Consider the following 17,591-nt stretch of genomic DNA (forward strand, 5'->3'; position numbering starts at 1 on the left):
AACAGGTACCTTCGATGAAAATAAGCCTATACAAACCAAATTTTATTTAATAACATAAAGACGACAAAACAACTTACCATAATTAAAACATCGCCGCGTAGGTCTTCCTCCTTAGCACTGGCACTGAGATTTACCACAACTTCTGTTTGACCATTGTCGGGAGCAACATAACCTTCAGAGGGGCTGAATTTAAATAAGTGTTTCTTGGTGCATGCAATTTCAAAATATTGTCGTGATTTAAAACCATTGTGGACGAATAGAGATGTCCTATCGAAACGACGATTTAAATTGATTTCCAATATGGATGGCTTGACGGACCATGATGAGGATAGTTGGTGGTGGTGTTGTTGATGTTGCCGCCTACCATTAGTTACAGCACGTTCCTCGACTTCAATATCTTCTTCATACATTTCATTGACTGTGCCCAAACTAGATGTGGGTGGTGGTGTAGGTGAATCTGCAGCACACACAACTGTGCGAAACAGCACCGTTTCATCTCCCTCTGGCAGGAATAGTGAAGAAGCTTCTGCCGTTTCATCCATATTATCATAATTGAGTGTAAGTAAAATTTCATGTATACGAAAACCCGAAGCTAAATCCATGGCAACACTGGGATTTTCATGAATATTGGCTAATTCCTTCATTTCAACTTCATCATCAAATTGTGTCCACAGCATATCCAATACATTGGAGGACATTTTGGCACGATCTGCTTCACTCATTTGTTTTAAGAGGCGTCGTATTCTTTGGCGATTGGCTTCATCGCCACAGATGACACGCATATTGGCCAAAGTCAAGACATTTCTCATTTTCTTTAGCATTTTCTTCACTTCTTCTCGTCGAGGTTTGAATGTTATACGTACATCCACAGTATGTTGTGGTGGTATTAAGACTTTTTGAGGATAAATTTCAAAAGCATCACATAGCCGTGGAAGCAAGAGACCCAAAGAATCAATGGATACCACAGCAAATGCCATTAGTGGTCCTTTGTTATAGAAACTAACGGTACGTTCAAGGGGATGGGTTAGTTCACATAAATCACCCATTGTTATAAAGGGACTACCAACGGGTCCCATAAGTATGTTCTGTGGTACAACACTTGCATTACCACCATAACCATAGAGGGCGACATCAAGGAATGATTGACCCATGCCCGATCCACTTGTGGGAGCATAAAATGAAAGTTTACCAATTGCCACACCGCGCACAGTGGGACAAAAACTTATGTTTATGGAACGACATTCCTGGGAGTGCATTGTTATGGTATTATTGCGTTCTGAATTGACAATTTGAAAACCCGGCCCACTAACTTCTATGCGTATAACCAAACGTTTGCTGACAATATTCTTGATCTGCATAGACTTGCGTGAATCACTACGCAGCTTAATGCTACCCCATGACAACTCCAGGGTGGTTACTTTAAGAGGAATTTGTTTAGCATCACGATGACTGAATTCACTGGAATTGGAACAACGTGAAATGCTACGCATATTTGATGCTGAAGCAGCTGAACGGGCCGAATGCACTGTGCTGTAGCTACATGTGCTGGACGCTTCACTGCCCACAGGTGAGGAGACAGCTTTACGTGCCAATCCAACACCCCCAATGCCGCCACCAGCTGTAAGCAGTTGTCTTTCTGAATTACTGGTCGTATCCAAGGTGGGTGTGGGTGATGAACTTTGAGAGTATTGATAACGTGTGGAGGCTGTGGATGAAAGTGGAGAACTTTCCATTCTAAACTCGTTGACGCTACGTGGTGATAGCTGGGCATTACTGGCACTGCGTGCTACCAAACTTGAACCCACTTTACTGGACGAAAGATTAGGAGAGATGCCAAAATCACAATCAACAGCAGCATTGCGTGGATCACCATCAAGACGTGTTGAACACAAAGACTTGGGTTCTTTATTGGCCGCACTAATTGCTGCAACTCTTTTATCCACACCAAACGAACGAGATGCCCGGGAATTAACCGGTGTTCTGGCATTATCATCATCATCATTTGGTGAATCAGGCACATCAGGGCGCATGGGACTACGTTCACGAGGAGATTTACGACGTACCCGGCGGCTGAGATTTTGTTTAGGTGTACCAGGCCATTCATCATTGTCTGCCTCGGCGCCATCATCTACAGGAGCTTCAGTAACACATATATTTGGAGTAGTTGATGCCACTTCTATGGGACTAAGAGGTGATCGTGGCTGCTTTTGTTGTTGAGTTTGACTGTTGTTCATTTTTTTCACGTCACTTGAATTTAGCAGTGATTCGGTAAAACTTATAGTATCAGATAAATCTATTCTGCTTCCATTGCTACCACGTCCCGTTATGGGATCAACATTTTCTTTGTTTTCCAAAATGAGATTGGCAACATCTTGCCCTGGCATTTTCATATCAGAATCCAATGATAGAGCGCTGCGAGGACGTGCATCCATTGAACTATTATCGTGGTGGCTATTTGTTTGTGGATTCATGCATGAACGTGACTTTTTTGCTTGCATTATCAATTGGCCAGTTAAGGCCGTTGTTGAGGTATTTTTGGAATCCAAATTTTCTGAAAAGAGGACAATGGTGGATATTGAATGAAATTGGATTTTCACAGGTATCTTTATTTACGGTGGGATTCTTGTCGCCCAGAACAATTTTGACTGCAAACAAAACAAATGACTGACTTGCAAACCCCCGGCAGCGATTTATTTCTTACCACATTGACCCGAAACCACATTGTTTCGGCCAGCGGCTGCCAACCCAGTATCACAAACCTATGTTTCCACGTAGGTTTCTATGCTACTACTACAACAACATGGCTGACTTACGGTTTTGATAGATAAATAGAAAGATTTCGTAATTTTCAACTTACCCAATGCCCGATCTATGGCAGACATGCTCAACAAATATGAATTATCTGTGACATTCCCCGAATCTTTGCTCTCATGCTTCGAATTGATTAGACTTGAGACACGGGTATACGTTTTGTTATCCACTTTGGGTGTGACATCTAAAGTCGTTGATGATTTGATTGTTTTTGTACTTGAAGCACCACCATCCAAATTTTCTGGAGGATGTAAATAAATTAGATAATACTGCCAAATCTTTCTGAGAAACATTTATTTTGCTTACCCAATGCCCTTCCAATGGCTGACATACTTAGAAGATATGAATTTTCTGAAGCATTGCCCGAGTCCTTACTTTCATGCTGGACATTCAATTGACTGTTGACACGAGTATAGGTTTTATTGTCGATTATGGGCGTGGCAGGCACCGAATATCCATCGCCATTTATGTTTGATGTACTAACCATGTTGCTATCATCTTCATCTACCAAAGCAAATGGTGTTCGACATTTTTCAGGACTTTTGGACTTAACAATATCCCAAATATTTTCGGAACGCATGTGGAAAAAGTTGCCCACCGAGAAATTGGGATCGCCAGCTATCATTGAGCTGCAAACAGATAGGATTGGGAGAGAGGTTTAATGGGAGAGGAGTTTAATGGAAAAAATTACTTACTTGGATGCTGATGGTGATTCAAACCCATTTGTAACAGCTTCTTCTTGTGCTATGGCTGCCTTTTCTTTGGCCTTTTCACTTAGGGTTTTTGCTGGTATTGCAGCATATTCTTGGGCCCATGAAATTTCATCCATTAACAGCTTTGATTGCATAAGTTCTCCGGGGGCAAACTCTTCATTGGAGAGGCCAGTTTCATTAGCGGTGCCTGCACCAGCATTAAATGAAAACGATGTCCCACCAACCTCATGCTCTCCATTAAAAGATAGTTGGGAAAATGATTTCTTTGACAGTGACATATCAGCAGTACGTGGTAGACTCTTCGAATCCTGATATTGATCGAAAGAACTGCACACCGTCGAAGAAGATACCATTGAAATGCCATGCAATTTACTGGCAGAGGCATCCATTTCTCCACCACCACTCACATTAAGCGATGTATCACAACTACCCTGCTGGAATGATTTGCATAGATTGCGGGTTTTCGGTGCAAATGAAGAGGCCAGAATTTCTTCTACCGATATATTCTTCAGCTGTTTCATTGCCCTTGGGGCCTTGAGATTCCGTATTTCTTTTTTGTAGAGGGTGGAGCGACCCGTAATTTCCGTTGGTTCAAAGGAGATTTTGGCATCTTTAGTGGCTGATGGTGGATTGGATGATGTTGTTTCTAAATGTATGGTTTCATCGGTTACAAGATCGGATATATTAATTGTATTGGGACGTCGAAATGGTACATAATCTGTGTGATCGAGAGCTATATGTGATGTGTGAGGGGAATGGGTGTAAATAAAATGATGAATATTAGAGATGATGGGACATGCATAAATGAGAAGATACAAATGCAAATGGTTGAATTTTTAATAAGATTCAAAATTTCAAAATGCCCTCAGCCTGTATGAATTGAAACTCTTTTTCTATAAAAAATTATGAGGGTTATTCTGAACATAAATTCCACGAGAGTTTTCTCACTTTATCCTTTAAGTTGAAACGGCGGAAAGATAAAACTCACGGGGAATTTTAGTTTAGAATAACCCCCTATGTATTTAGGGGGGTTTCAGAATGTAGGGCGTCATTCCTTTAGATAGATAGCGCGCCCACCAGTCATTACATATAGTCACCATAAAATTTAGAGCTTTTTGGACCGTTATATCAGGAAACATACACTTGCCCACAGAAAAAACATAATATCGCTATAAATGTCCAAATGATTGTTGGACAGACCTTAAACTGCTCTTAAACAAAAATTTTGAACTTTTGTGAGGGAATACACTAAGGGGTGAACCGATATGGCGAATTTCCGAACTTAAACTAAGTTTGGATAAAATATTACGAGATCCAATGTTTGGACCAAATCGGTTTCCCCATCTAAAAGATATCGCCTGAATATATTTTATCTTTAGTAGGGTAGGAATCGGAAGGAGTGCAACGTAAATACCATTATCGAACTTTGCCTAATATCCGTCCTGACATGGTGATTGGGGTGGTTCTCACGGTAACACCCGAGCATGTAATGCAACGAAAGCATGCCATTATGTTGCTGTACTGGAAGAATCTTTGTCTCCTCATGTAGATTGTCCATTGATGACAAGAGGAGGCTCCTTGTTGTAGTTCTCAGGGCGGCATTCTGACAGTTTTGTTTGTTTTTATTTCATTATTCGTAATACAGAAGCCTTCGTGGCCAGATAATGTATTACATAGTAAATAAACCTGATAACGTAACTAAATTAATCTCACGATTAGTGGTATCGGCTCCCCAGCCATATTTCCTTTACAGACTATGTTTTGTATTAAAGCATAAATGGCCCATTAGCAACAGATGCATATTTTTCAATCGTGTTGAACTTATATTTGTGGATCAAACTGGCGCCGCATAGCTTACTGATCTATCTATATAGCCGACAAACTGTCGATTGAAATAACTTGCGCACCTCTTTGGATTCGTCAACCTTACGTCACCAAACGTGACTGAGGTCCCATCTTCCTTCTTTGCTGCTCCGGGTCACTAGGTTTGGCACGACGAAGCTCATTTACTAAGCCCGTCGCCTCTGCCGGGAAGTTTGATCTAACTTCGGGTATAAGACCAGCAGGTATATGGCGATCGGCTGCAGCTGTGATGAACGTCCGTTCTGCTACCCAACCATCAGAGGGATTGGACAGATCTCTGAAGCGGTGATTAGTAAACTCTCTAAAGCTCGGCCAACTAGCTTCCCCATGATAGACGAAAGTGAGGCGTTCAGAGGTGATGAAATCGGGGGGTCTGCTGATGGAGACAATTATAGGCAGACGGTTTGCCACGTGACGTCATTTGTCAGACCAGGTGACATGATGGTAATATCTGGCGAACTGTGACACTCTCCCCTAATTCTGGTAGGGGCGTCCTCATCAAAGCTATATCCCTCTGGTCGTTTTCGAGGACCGAATGCCATAAATCATGATGAACATTAAAGTCCTCCAAGACAAGACGGTTATGACCTTCCATAAGCAAGCTAATGCTGGACCTATAACCTGGAGAACAGTTATTTTCCGGCGGAATGTTTACGCTAGGCAGCTCTAACTCGACATCCACCTCCACTATTTCCCCGATTTTAACTCGGAGTCCATTACAATTAAATTGCATAAAGGATGCATTTTCAGGGATTGAAACAACAACGACTTGTGTTAAGTGCCGCTGTTGGGGGACTGCTCTAAATCTCTAAAAAAATCCTACAGTGACCAACTAAAAGGTCTGGTGGTCATAACTATCGAAAGGAGTGACTAAGATTGGTCTAACCTATGGACGTGGTACTATTTCTCTCAAACTTAAATGAAGTGCGAAGAAATCTATATCGGACAAATCTGTTCGGTTCATCTCTCAAACATTTTTAAATGTCAGCTTAGAGTAGTTGAGGTTATATACGAGGATCGCTGGAATTGGACCAATTGGACATTGACACATCATCTTAATATTTCCCTCATGTTCTAAGAATATCTATATTCTTCGGATACATCCCTCACAAATGTTCAACATTTTTCCTTAAGGATTGTTTAAGAACTTTCCCAGAATTATTTCTGGCCACTAAAGAAGGAGTTACGACTTTTAGTAGTAAATGTGGGTGGGCGGCAGAACATTATAAAATTTGAATAAATATGGTAAAAAAATATTTTATAAGCGTTGCATTTGTTGCAAATATAGAGCTGTTGAACTCAAGATGAACAATAGAAACGATATTTCTAGACGGACAAGGCACCGATACAACAATTATTACCCAGCAAAAAAAAAATACATTACCAAGTAATGACTTTATTCAGTAAATTTTGGCAGTAGTAACTACTTATAAATTGACCGTAAGTCATTATTTTTACATGGGGATGTCATAGGAAGGAAGTACTTCCATAAATATGTTGTTTATGTTTAACCACATGCCGGTAGTCGAAAAGAAGCTGAAACATACGTTCTATTTTTTAGAACAATTGTGGTGAATTTATGTTGAAATTCAACACTCCTCATTTTTGTTGTTTTTGTTTTGAACACACGAACTTCCGATTTGTAGCCAAACACACTACACACTAGGCCACCCGTATGAACAGTAAGGGTAGTTTAAACACATGTATGTACATCAACATTTATTCGTAATTTTGCTAACAAAAAACTCCAACCCTATGATTTGTAGTCAGACACACAAGCTCTATGCCACCATACTCATTACTTAGTAATAAGTAAAGTAAGTAGTTATGTGTAAGCCATAATACATACATATATGAGGCGCTCAGCGCCAATACGGCCTAACCCACATGTTCAAAAAAATCAAACTGACTTTAAAGATATAGCCGGAATTTTTTAAATAAATACTAAAAAACTTCATATTGGTTCCCAGCAAAATAAATTGGAAGTAGTGCAATGTGGACTAGTTCTTTCACGGCATGTTTAGATGCAGTTCAAACGGAGTCGTGAAAAAGGCACTCCATTCCTCACATTTTAACTGCATTTGAATGCAATCCAAAGAATCACATCCACTTGTCACATTTTAACAACATCCGGATGCAGTTCAAACGGAGTCGTGAAAAAGGCACTCCAATTCCTCACAATTTAACAGCATCCGGATGCAGTCCAAACGGAGGCGTGAAAAAGGCACTCCGTTCCCTACATTTTATTAGCAGTTGTTAGAGATCCCTACAAGTACATAAATCAGTTTGTACATCTCTACAGGCAGCTGCATACATTTTCCAAAAAGAAGTAAGCGTGTTAACATTTCCAAAAATTTGTTAATAAAAAATATTTAATATGCGAACATTTTTTCGGTAAGAAAATGTAGTACTGATGGAGTACGTGTCGAAATATTAACTGGTGATGGGAAGACAATATCAAACCCACTTAGCAGATGAAGCAAGAACATTTCAGCTTGGAATAAATGGAGAGCGGAGGAAACAAGCATGGTTGCGATTGAATTCAAGACAGAATTTTCATAATATGTGTTAATGTAATAAAGTTCTTAATGTTTTTGTTTTACACAAATAATAAATCCATTTTATTTGTTCTGGGATATTTTGTAATGGCTTGCACACTTTCCGCAGAATGTATCAAAACACGTGCTTGGACTGCATCCTATTCTACCACCAAAGGGTCAGTTAAAATGCAGTGCCAAAGGGTCAGTTAAAATGCAGTGCAATGGAGTGCATCTTTCAGTAGTCACGATCTCGTTAAAATCATGAGTGAGAATGCATAATTTGATGCATTCCAGATCACTTGTACATATGATTTAACTGCCTCTTTGGAGGCAAACTTTTTGCTGGGTTGTTTTAGCAAGTAGTATAACCTAGTGTTATATAATGCAATAAGGAGTATTTTTAGTATTTATTTCAAAAGGTTCTGGATAGGTCTTCACAGTCCTTTTTATACCCTCAGCCTTTAGGCTAAGGAGGGTATATACACTTTGATACGATGAAAATGTGCCTCATCGAAATAATGGTTTTAGACCCCAAGTATGTTTGGACGAAATGTGTTTCAGACAATTTTGAGTCGATCTAGCCATGTCCGTCCGTCTGTCTGTCCTTCTGGCTGGAGCGCACGATAACTCTCGAGCGGATGAACCGAATCGCTTCAAATTTTGGCTTTCGTAATATTTTGCCCAAACTTAGTTTAAGTTCGAAGATGACCTACATCGGTCCACTCCTTCCGGTACCTCCCCCACAAAAGTTCGAAAATGTTCGGAAAGTTTGTGCGCACGATAACTCTTGAAGGGAGTGACCGATTTCGTCCGTACTTTGTATAGCGTAAACTTTCTACCAGAGTAATATGAGGTTCCAATATGGTCTCAATAGGTCCACTCCTTCGGGTACCTCCCAAACAAAATTTCGGAAAAGTTCAGTTTAGGGCCATCTCTCGAATCGCTTTGATTTTTGTTTTAGCAACTTGAATTTACTGCCCTCCATACGACGGTACAAGTTTCATCAGGGGCAAGTCCATACTTCCTGAGAAAATAGCCTGAAAGTTGCAAAAAACCCCTATGACACCGTGTGAGGTGGTTGGAGCCCAAGATAACTCTCGAACGGATCTGCCGATTCGGTACAAAATATGGCCTCAGTAATATTCTGTCCAAACATAGTTTAAGTTTGAAGATAAGGCATATTGGTCCACTCTTTCAGGTACCTCCCCCACAAAAGTTCAAAAATGTTCCGAAAAATTGTTCCTACGGTAACTCTTGAAGGGAGTGGCCGAATTGGTCTATACTTTACACATCCTAATATATCTACCAGATATAGATCAGGTTCAAATATAGACTATATTTGTCCACTCCATCCGGTACCTCCCACACAAAATTTCGGATAAGTTCACTTTATGACCTAATATCGAATCATTTTGATTTTTGTTGAAGCAATTTGCATTCGCTGCCTCTATTACGATGGTAAAAGTTTTTTTCAGGGGCAAGTCCATACTTCTTGAGCAAACAGCCCGAAGGGTGTAACACTTCCATAATGGTCAATGTCGATCCATTCCTTTTAGTATCTCCTCCGCAAAACTTTTGATCTTTAATCCTAATCAACATTTTTGTAATCAACGTATTTTGGGAAAAAATTGTTTCAATATACACAGGCTGAGGGTATATCTCTGTCGGCAAAGCCGACTGATTCTTTTTTACTTGTTATTTATTTTTACCATGTGGGTTAGGCTGTTTTGGCGCGGAGCGCCTCATATGTACTGCATGGTAATGCAGAGAGTGATGATTACTCGGTAATGCAGGAAATAATGACATGTGCCTACCAAATTGTTGCTGGGGAGCAGTATTTAACATTTTGAAATTTTGTTTAGGGAGGCAGCGGAAGGAGTTGTCAAAAACTTGACGTAGGTTTGAAAGAAATTTTACCATTTGTAAATTTCGGCCAAATCGGATACTTAAGGTATAAATTTGCAATCGATCCAAGGCATGTTCTAAATCTCACTTTTGCGAAGCAGTGGACGTGCGATATGCCCACATATTTTAACGAAATACTCTTCAAACAATTAGGAGTCGATTTAACCCAATTCATCCGTCTGTCGGGCTCGAGCGCATGATAACTCTCAATCGGATCAACTGATTTGGTCCAAATTTTGGATCTCGCAATACTTTGTCCAAACTATAAGTCATATCCGTCTACTCCTTCGGGCACTTCCTCCCAAGAAGTATGGACTTGCCCCTGAAAAAAAATTTACCATCGTAATTGAGGCAGCGAATGCAAGTTGCTTCAACAAAAATCAAAGTAATTCGGTTGTAGGTCTTAAAGTGAACTTATCAGAAATTTTGTGTGGGAGGTACCGGATGGAGTGGACAAATATAGTTCATATTTGAACCTGATCTATATCTGGTAGATATATTAGGATGTGTAAAGTATGGACCAATTCGGTCACTCCCTTCAAGAGTTACCGTACGAACAATTTTTCCGAACCGATATGGCTTATCTTCGAACTTAAGCTATGTTTGGACAAAATATTACTAAGGCCAAATTTTGGACTGAATCGGCAGATCCGTTCGAGAGTTATCTTGGGCTCCAACCACCTCACACGGTGTCATAGGGTTTTTTGCAACTTTGGAGCTATTTTCTCAGGAAGTGTGGACTTGCCCCTGATAAAACTTGTACCGTCGTATGGGGGGGGGGGGGGGGGGGGGGGGGCAGTGAATACAAGTTGCTAAAATAAAAATCAAAGCGATTAGAGAGCAGGTCCTAAACTGAACTTATCCCAAATTTTGTGTGGTAAGTACCCGAAGGAGTGGACCGATTGAGTCCATATTGGAAACTCATCTAAGTCAGGTAGATATTTCACGATTTGCAAAGTATGGACCAAATCGGCTACTCCCTTCAAGAGTTATCGTACATACAAATTTTCCGAACATTTTCGAACTTTTGTGGGAGAGGTACCGGAAGGAAGATGGGCTATATCGGTCCACTCCTTCCGGTACCTCCCACACAAAAGTTCGAAAATGTTCGGAAAATTTGTGCGCACGATAACTCTTGAAGGGAGTAACCGATTTGGTCCATACTTTGTCCATCGTGAAACCTGTACCAGACTTAAATTAGGTTTCAATATGGACTTAATCGGTCCACTCCTTCGGGTACCTCCCACACAAAATTTCGGAAAAGTTCAGTTTAGGGCCATCTCTCGAATCGCTTTGATTTTTGTTTTAGCAACTTGTATTCACTGCCCCCCATACGACGGTACAAGTTTCATTAGCGGCAAGTCCATACTTCCTGAGAAAATAGCATGAAAGTTGCAAAAAACCCCTATGACACCGTGTGAGGTGATAACTCTAGAACGGATCTGCCGATTCGGTCCAAAATTTGGTCTTAGTAATATTGTGTCCAAACATAGTTTAAGTTCGAAGATAAGCCATATCGGTCCACTCCTTCAGGTACCTCCCCCACAAAATTTCAAAAATGTTCGGAAAAATTGTTCGTACGGTAACTTTTGAAGAGAGTGGCCGAATTGGTCCATACCTTACACATCCTAATATATCTACCAGATATAGATCAGGTTCGAATATGGACTATATTTGTCCACTCTATCCGGTACCCGATATCGAATCACTTCGATTTTTGTTGAAGCAACTTGCATTCACTGCCTCAATTACGATGGTAAAAGTTTTTTTAGGGGCAAGTCCCTATTTCTTGAGCAAACAGCCCGAATAGTGTAAAAACCCCCTATGGCACCATATGTTGTGCCTGGAGATCCACTTCCATAACGGTCAATGTCGATCCAATCCTTTTAGATCCCTAATCCTAATCAAGATTTTTTTTTGTTTCATACGCCCAAAATTTTTAAAACCCTCTAAATACATACGTTTTTTGGGAAAAAATTGTTTTAATATACACAGGCTGAGGGCATATCTCTGTCGGCCAAGCCGACTGATACTTTTTTACTTGTTGTAGAACACTTTTGTTTGAAAAAACAGTAGTATGATAATAGTTCGATAGTCTTAAACATGGTACAATAATCTAGAAGATGGGTCAGGTTCGAACAAATTGTGAAATACAAGGCCTGGGTGTGTTTGCTTATTCTGTCAGAATTACCATAACTGAATATGCAACAGGTTGTACTGTTTATTTGATATTTTGGATCATTAACTATACACATGAGAAATGACTGGGAGGCTAAGCTTTCTTTACAGAATCAGCTTCTGTATATGTTCAAAACTTTGTTTTATCACAATGTTAATGAATTTCTGTTCAATAAATGTTATAATAACAATTTTCATTTCGACTGATGGCTCGATTCCGTATTGCGACGCGAGTCGTGTAGCGTTGGCAGTTGCAATTTTTCCATTACGTATGGCAAAAATCGCCCGACGACGTCAAATTCTGTCGCCATAAAGTCCATTTTCCGGCGACAACAAATTAGCTGTTGCCGTCCATTTTTACAAACGAATAAAAACGAAAAATTGAAACGTAAGTAACATTTCCATATATTTTAAGTGAATTTATTTAATATTATATACGTTTTTTGGAGTTTCAGTACTTATATTGGTAAAAATTACTACAAAACAGCAATTTGAAATGTTGTATGAAAAATGGAAGCCCACCCAAACGTAGCTCGTGGAGTCAGACTTTTTGGCGAAACTAAAGCCACTTCTGATGAGGTGTGGAAGGATGTTGCGGAGCAATTAAATAGTTGTGTGCGTACACCCGATGAATGGCACAGAGTATGGACACATTTTAAGGGCCTGTTCATGTATGTCGATAAGAAAATGAATGAACAAGAAAAACTACCAAATTTAAGTGTGTTTTTCAAATTTGTTTTTTGTTTTGAAGCAAAGGCAATAATATTTTCAAAACTAAAGTTTGGGTGTGTTTCATGCGCACACATTTTCGTTTCGAAATACATAAACAGGGGGTAAATCCAAAGTAAAGAAAAACATGTCTCAAAAAAATGTCCATTCAGATATAAATGGCGAACATCTTCCTTTGGACAACGCCCGGGAAATTTGTTTTTGAATAAAAATAGTTTTTATTTTGACGCTTTTCCTCTTCTGTTAATTAGGAAACAATCCAAATTGTATACAGTTTTTCCTCTATTAACTCCAGAACATCACTTAATACCTTTGACAATGTGGGCTGAGCCATCCCGAGGTTAAAGCCATTGCCATGGGATTTTTGAAAGCTTCCTTCTGCAAAAAATCTTAAAGCAGCTTGCTTGCTGTTGATCTGTGGGCTTTTTTAAAGTCATTTTTTAATGCCTCTACTATATAAATAACAGCGTCTTTTGGAAGCCGAAAACAGGCTTTAAACCTAAAAAATTAACAATTATTTTGATGAATATTGGAAACCAAACATACTCACAATGCTGATGAAAATTCTAAAGGATTCGATTTATCTCTTAAGTGTCGCCTGATAGATGCTACGTTAACTATATTTTCTTCACTGTCATCAAAAAATAGTTCCACTGAGCTTATCACTTTATCGCTTTACGTAGTACATTTTTGTAATTTTGTCGCAGAGACGATTGACGACGCGACATGACTCGCGTCGCAATACGGAATGGACCCATGAGTTTTAATATGTATAAAACATTTTGTCGTATTTTTCAAAACAATACATATACAATTTGTGTATACTGATTTGAAAGAATAAGCAAACCAATAGAAAACAAGTAAAAAAGTATCAGTCGGCTTTGCCGACAGAGATATACCCTCAGCCTGTGTATATTGAAACAATTTTTTTCCAAAAAACGGGAGTTTTAAAAATTTTGGGCGTTTGAACTGACAAAAATGTTGATTAGGATTTAATATCAAAAGTTTTGCGGAGGAGATACTAAAAAGAATGGATCTCCATCCACTACATATGGTACCATAGGGGTTTTTTAGACCTTCAGGGATGTTTGCTCAAGAAGTATGAACTTGCCCCTGAAACAACTTTTACCATCGCAATTGAGGCAGCAATGCAAGTTGCTTCAACAAAAATCAATGTGATTCGAAAGCAGGTCTTAAAGTGAACATGTATCCGAAATTTTGAGTGGGAGGTACCGGATGGAGTGGGCAAATATAGTCCATATTTGAACCTGATCTATATCTGGTAGATATATTAGGATGTGTAAAGTATGGACCAATTCGGCCACTCTCTTCAAGAGTTATCGTACGCACAATTTTTCCGAACATTTTTGAACTTTTGTGGGGGAACTTAAACTATGTTTGGACAAAATATTACTAGGGCCAAACTTTGGACTGAATCGGCAGACCTGTTCGAGAGTTATTTTGCCCTCCAACCTCCTCACACGGTGTCAAAGGGGTTTTTTGCAACTTTCAGGCTATTTTCTCAGGAAGTATGGACTTGCCCCTGATGAAACTTATACCGTCGTATGGAGGGCAGTGAATACAAGTTGCTAAAGCAAAAATCAAAGCGATTCGAGAGATGTTCCTAAACTGAACTTTTCCAAAATTTTGTGTGGGAGGTACCCGACGGAGTGGACCGATTGAGTCCATATTAAAACCTGATCTAAGTCTGGTACACGCTCCGCGATGGGCAAAGTATGGACCAAATCGGTTACACCCTTCAAGAGTTATCGTGCGTACAAATTTTCCGAACATTTTCGAACTTTTGTGGGGGAGGTATCGGAAGGAGTGGACCGATATAGCTCATCTTCGAACTTAAACTAAGTTTGGACAAAATATTACGAAAGCCAAAATTTGAACCGAATCGGTTCATCCCTTCGAGAGTTATCGTGCGCTCCAGCCAGCCAGACAGACAGACAGACGGACATTGCTCAATCGACTCCAAATTGTCTGAAACACATTTCGTCCAAACATACTTGGGGTCTAAAACCATTATTTCGATGAGGCACATTTTGCCCGTATGAAAGTGTATATCACCAATATTTTTGAAAATTTAACATAGCTGAAGCCAAGGTTTACCCTTTTAGAACACGCGACTTGTGATTGTATATTATACAAATTAAATGTTTATGGATAAAATGAAATGTTTTTGGACGTGGCAAAAAATATTGGCCTCAAAAGTTAATTTGCGTGGAAGCTGTGGCTATATTTATGTTAGAAAAAGGGTAAAAATGAGTTGAAGCCAACGTGTCTTTTTTTGTTTTCTCTCGATTTGTGAGTAAACCACACTTCTCACGATTTTCCTGTCAAAGTAAAAGTAGAAGCCAACTAAATAAGGATAATCTCACTAATGTATAACTTTTCAAAATTTCATCAGCGTCTACCAATAAATGACGCTGACATTTTGAAGCCAAATTTACAGTGTTTTTTGACATTTTCTTCTAGTCGCGTTAAGCAAACAGATTTTTCAAAAAGGCTTTAATAGGATTATAGTACTTGCGATTCTGAGCTTTTTGATACGTATATCGTGAATGTAGCCTCCACAGCTTCACAGAAATATGTATCGAAATGACGAAATTTTGTGTGAATATTTTTCTAAAAATCATATTATTCGGGCCTAATTTTTACAATTGTCATTCGATTTCCTCGTACTTGATTGCACATTTTAGTTTTTTACGTTCCGGATCTAATAAATCATTCTCCGTGAAAATCCATCCACTAAAACGCGAGTTACAAGAAAATCCAAAGTAGAAAAATCACCTAAAATTGTTTTTGGAAATATCGCGTATTTTATCGCGTTTTCTGCGGTTCGTTTCCACTGCAATGAAACAACTAATACAGCATCTTTGTTTTAGCGGAAACAGAGATTTGAAAACTTCACTGATAAGGGAGCTACATTCATTTTATCCCAAAAAATAGTGTGTGATGCTACATCCACGGTTCTTCGTTGACCGCCTTGAAATAGATATATATCGATGTAGATTTTTATGGTGGACACTGAAATCGGATGCGGACAAAAAGGATACGCACTCCGTGCAAGTTAGCGACGTTATATAGGTTTTTAGGCACTAAGATGCAGCCGATGCTACATCTTAGCCACCAAATTAAATTTCGAAAACTATATTCAAATTAAAAGATACGGAATTACTGTACATGAAAATCACATGCGGACAAACTGATTTTGATAATTACGCGATTTACACGTATTTAAAAATGCATATAAATAAAAATGGGTTATTTGACCTCTATTTCCATTTCAGAAGCTTTGACATATATCCCCATCAACCCAATTAGCTTCCCTAATGGGAAAGCTTTAATATGAATGTCAATAAAGCAGAATCCGTCTATTTTGTTGGGAGATTTAAGAAAAATGAAGGAAGTATTCCTATAAATTTTTACAATATTTTCTACTACATAATGCATGTGAAAAATATTTTTTTAAACAAAAAATTATTTTTTTGACCGAAATATGTGCTTATTTTGGCTGTAACATCCAAACTATAACAACAATCTGTATGATTGTAGTCTCATTTGATTTGCCGTGAAGTTTGGATCCACAACAATTTTTTTTGTAATTTTATGACCACTAAATGGGCCTTACTTTTGAAAAAAGTAGACTTATATTCAATAATTTATCAATTTTTTGTACATTCCGCGAATTCTGTGTAACATTTTGCAGGTATTATGCAATCTACTCGCTGAAGTAACTTCGAGAGAACTTTTTTGTAACAATTGTGCTCATTAAAATAATTAGCGTTTTTATAATATTTTCTTTCTTAAAAAGCGAAATAAAAGCGCCATAACTTTTGTCCGCAACAACCAAAAATTGGCTCGCGACCAGATTCGTACTCGGAATTTTTTTCTTAACCCACATATCAAAAATCGTTGATGTAGCGCGAAAAAAATTTATCCTTTTTTTCTGAAATGGAATATGAAATAATTGACAATATTCCTGATATACCCTTCATAGCCTAAAGGCTGAGGGTATAAAAATTGTAATCAGCTGTTTGCTATGCCCTACCTTATAATGAAATTGAAATATAATGAATATAAAACAATGGAATATCTCAAATAAATCATTTAAAAAAAAAGTGACTGAGTGCAAATAAAAATCAAATATTTTTATTCTAGAAAGTTAGCTTTTATTACTCAAAAATACCCAAAAACATCTTAAAACGCTTCTTGCATAGAGTCATGCAAAATAGGTGATAAACATCTAAAATTGATTGAAAAGAAAGAAGTCCTTGTCACTTGCACTCATGATTCAACTACTTTTTTGGCTACAAACAAATACGCAGTCTGACATTTCTTGCACCCATGATTATCATTTTGCTGAGTAATTAAAATACCATAAAATAAATTGTTTCTTGTGTTCTTAAGAATTTTATTTGCAAAAAGTTATTATTAATGTAAACATTGCTAAAATGTGAAGAAAATTTTTGAAATGGATTCAAATCGGACATTGTCAAAATGTGAAGAACGGAATGCATTTTTCATGACTCTGCACAAGGAACAATTTCAAATAAATTTTGCTGGGATGTTAATTTCTCTCATATCCTCAAAATGCATGCTTGCGAATCAATTTTTAAATGAATCGAAAAATCAATTCAAAATACTTTCTATGGAATGTATATTTATTCACTACAAAGAACTAATGCAAAATGTGTTCTTAAGAAGCATATTAGACAGTATCCTCACTGCACCATGCCCTTGTAATAATCATGACTCCTTTCACGTAAAAAGATGTCCGAAATCACTTGCACTCATGATTCAACGACTTCTTTGGCTACAAACATTTTGGTGGATATATATC

General features: G+C 38.4%; 1 protein-coding gene across 4 annotated transcripts in view; it reads right to left on the bottom strand.

Moving 5' to 3' along the window:
* Positions 1 to 17,591, bottom strand: part of spd-2 (centrosome assembly protein spindle defective 2) — a 36,449-nt gene that overhangs the window by 3,978 nt on the left and 14,880 nt on the right. For 2 of the 4 annotated variants that reach the window (XM_073983289.1, XM_073983290.1), the window contains 4 exons: positions 3,507 to 4,257; positions 3,118 to 3,440; positions 2,858 to 3,052; positions 78 to 2,551 (listed from right to left, as the gene is read on the bottom strand). In XM_073983289.1, the coding sequence (XP_073839390.1) occupies positions 78 to 2,551; positions 2,858 to 3,052; positions 3,118 to 3,440; positions 3,507 to 4,257 (3,743 nt within the window). The remainder of the gene's footprint in view (positions 1 to 77; positions 2,552 to 2,857; positions 3,053 to 3,117; positions 3,441 to 3,506; positions 4,258 to 17,591) is intronic. The other 2 variants (XM_073983291.1, XM_073983292.1) reach the window with 1 other exon arrangement.

Source organism: Musca autumnalis, unplaced genomic scaffold (assembly GCF_047663935.1).
Source record: "Musca autumnalis isolate F117 unplaced genomic scaffold, ASM4766393v1 scaffold_4, whole genome shotgun sequence".
NCBI classification, from domain to species: Eukaryota; Metazoa; Arthropoda; class Insecta; order Diptera; family Muscidae; genus Musca; species Musca autumnalis.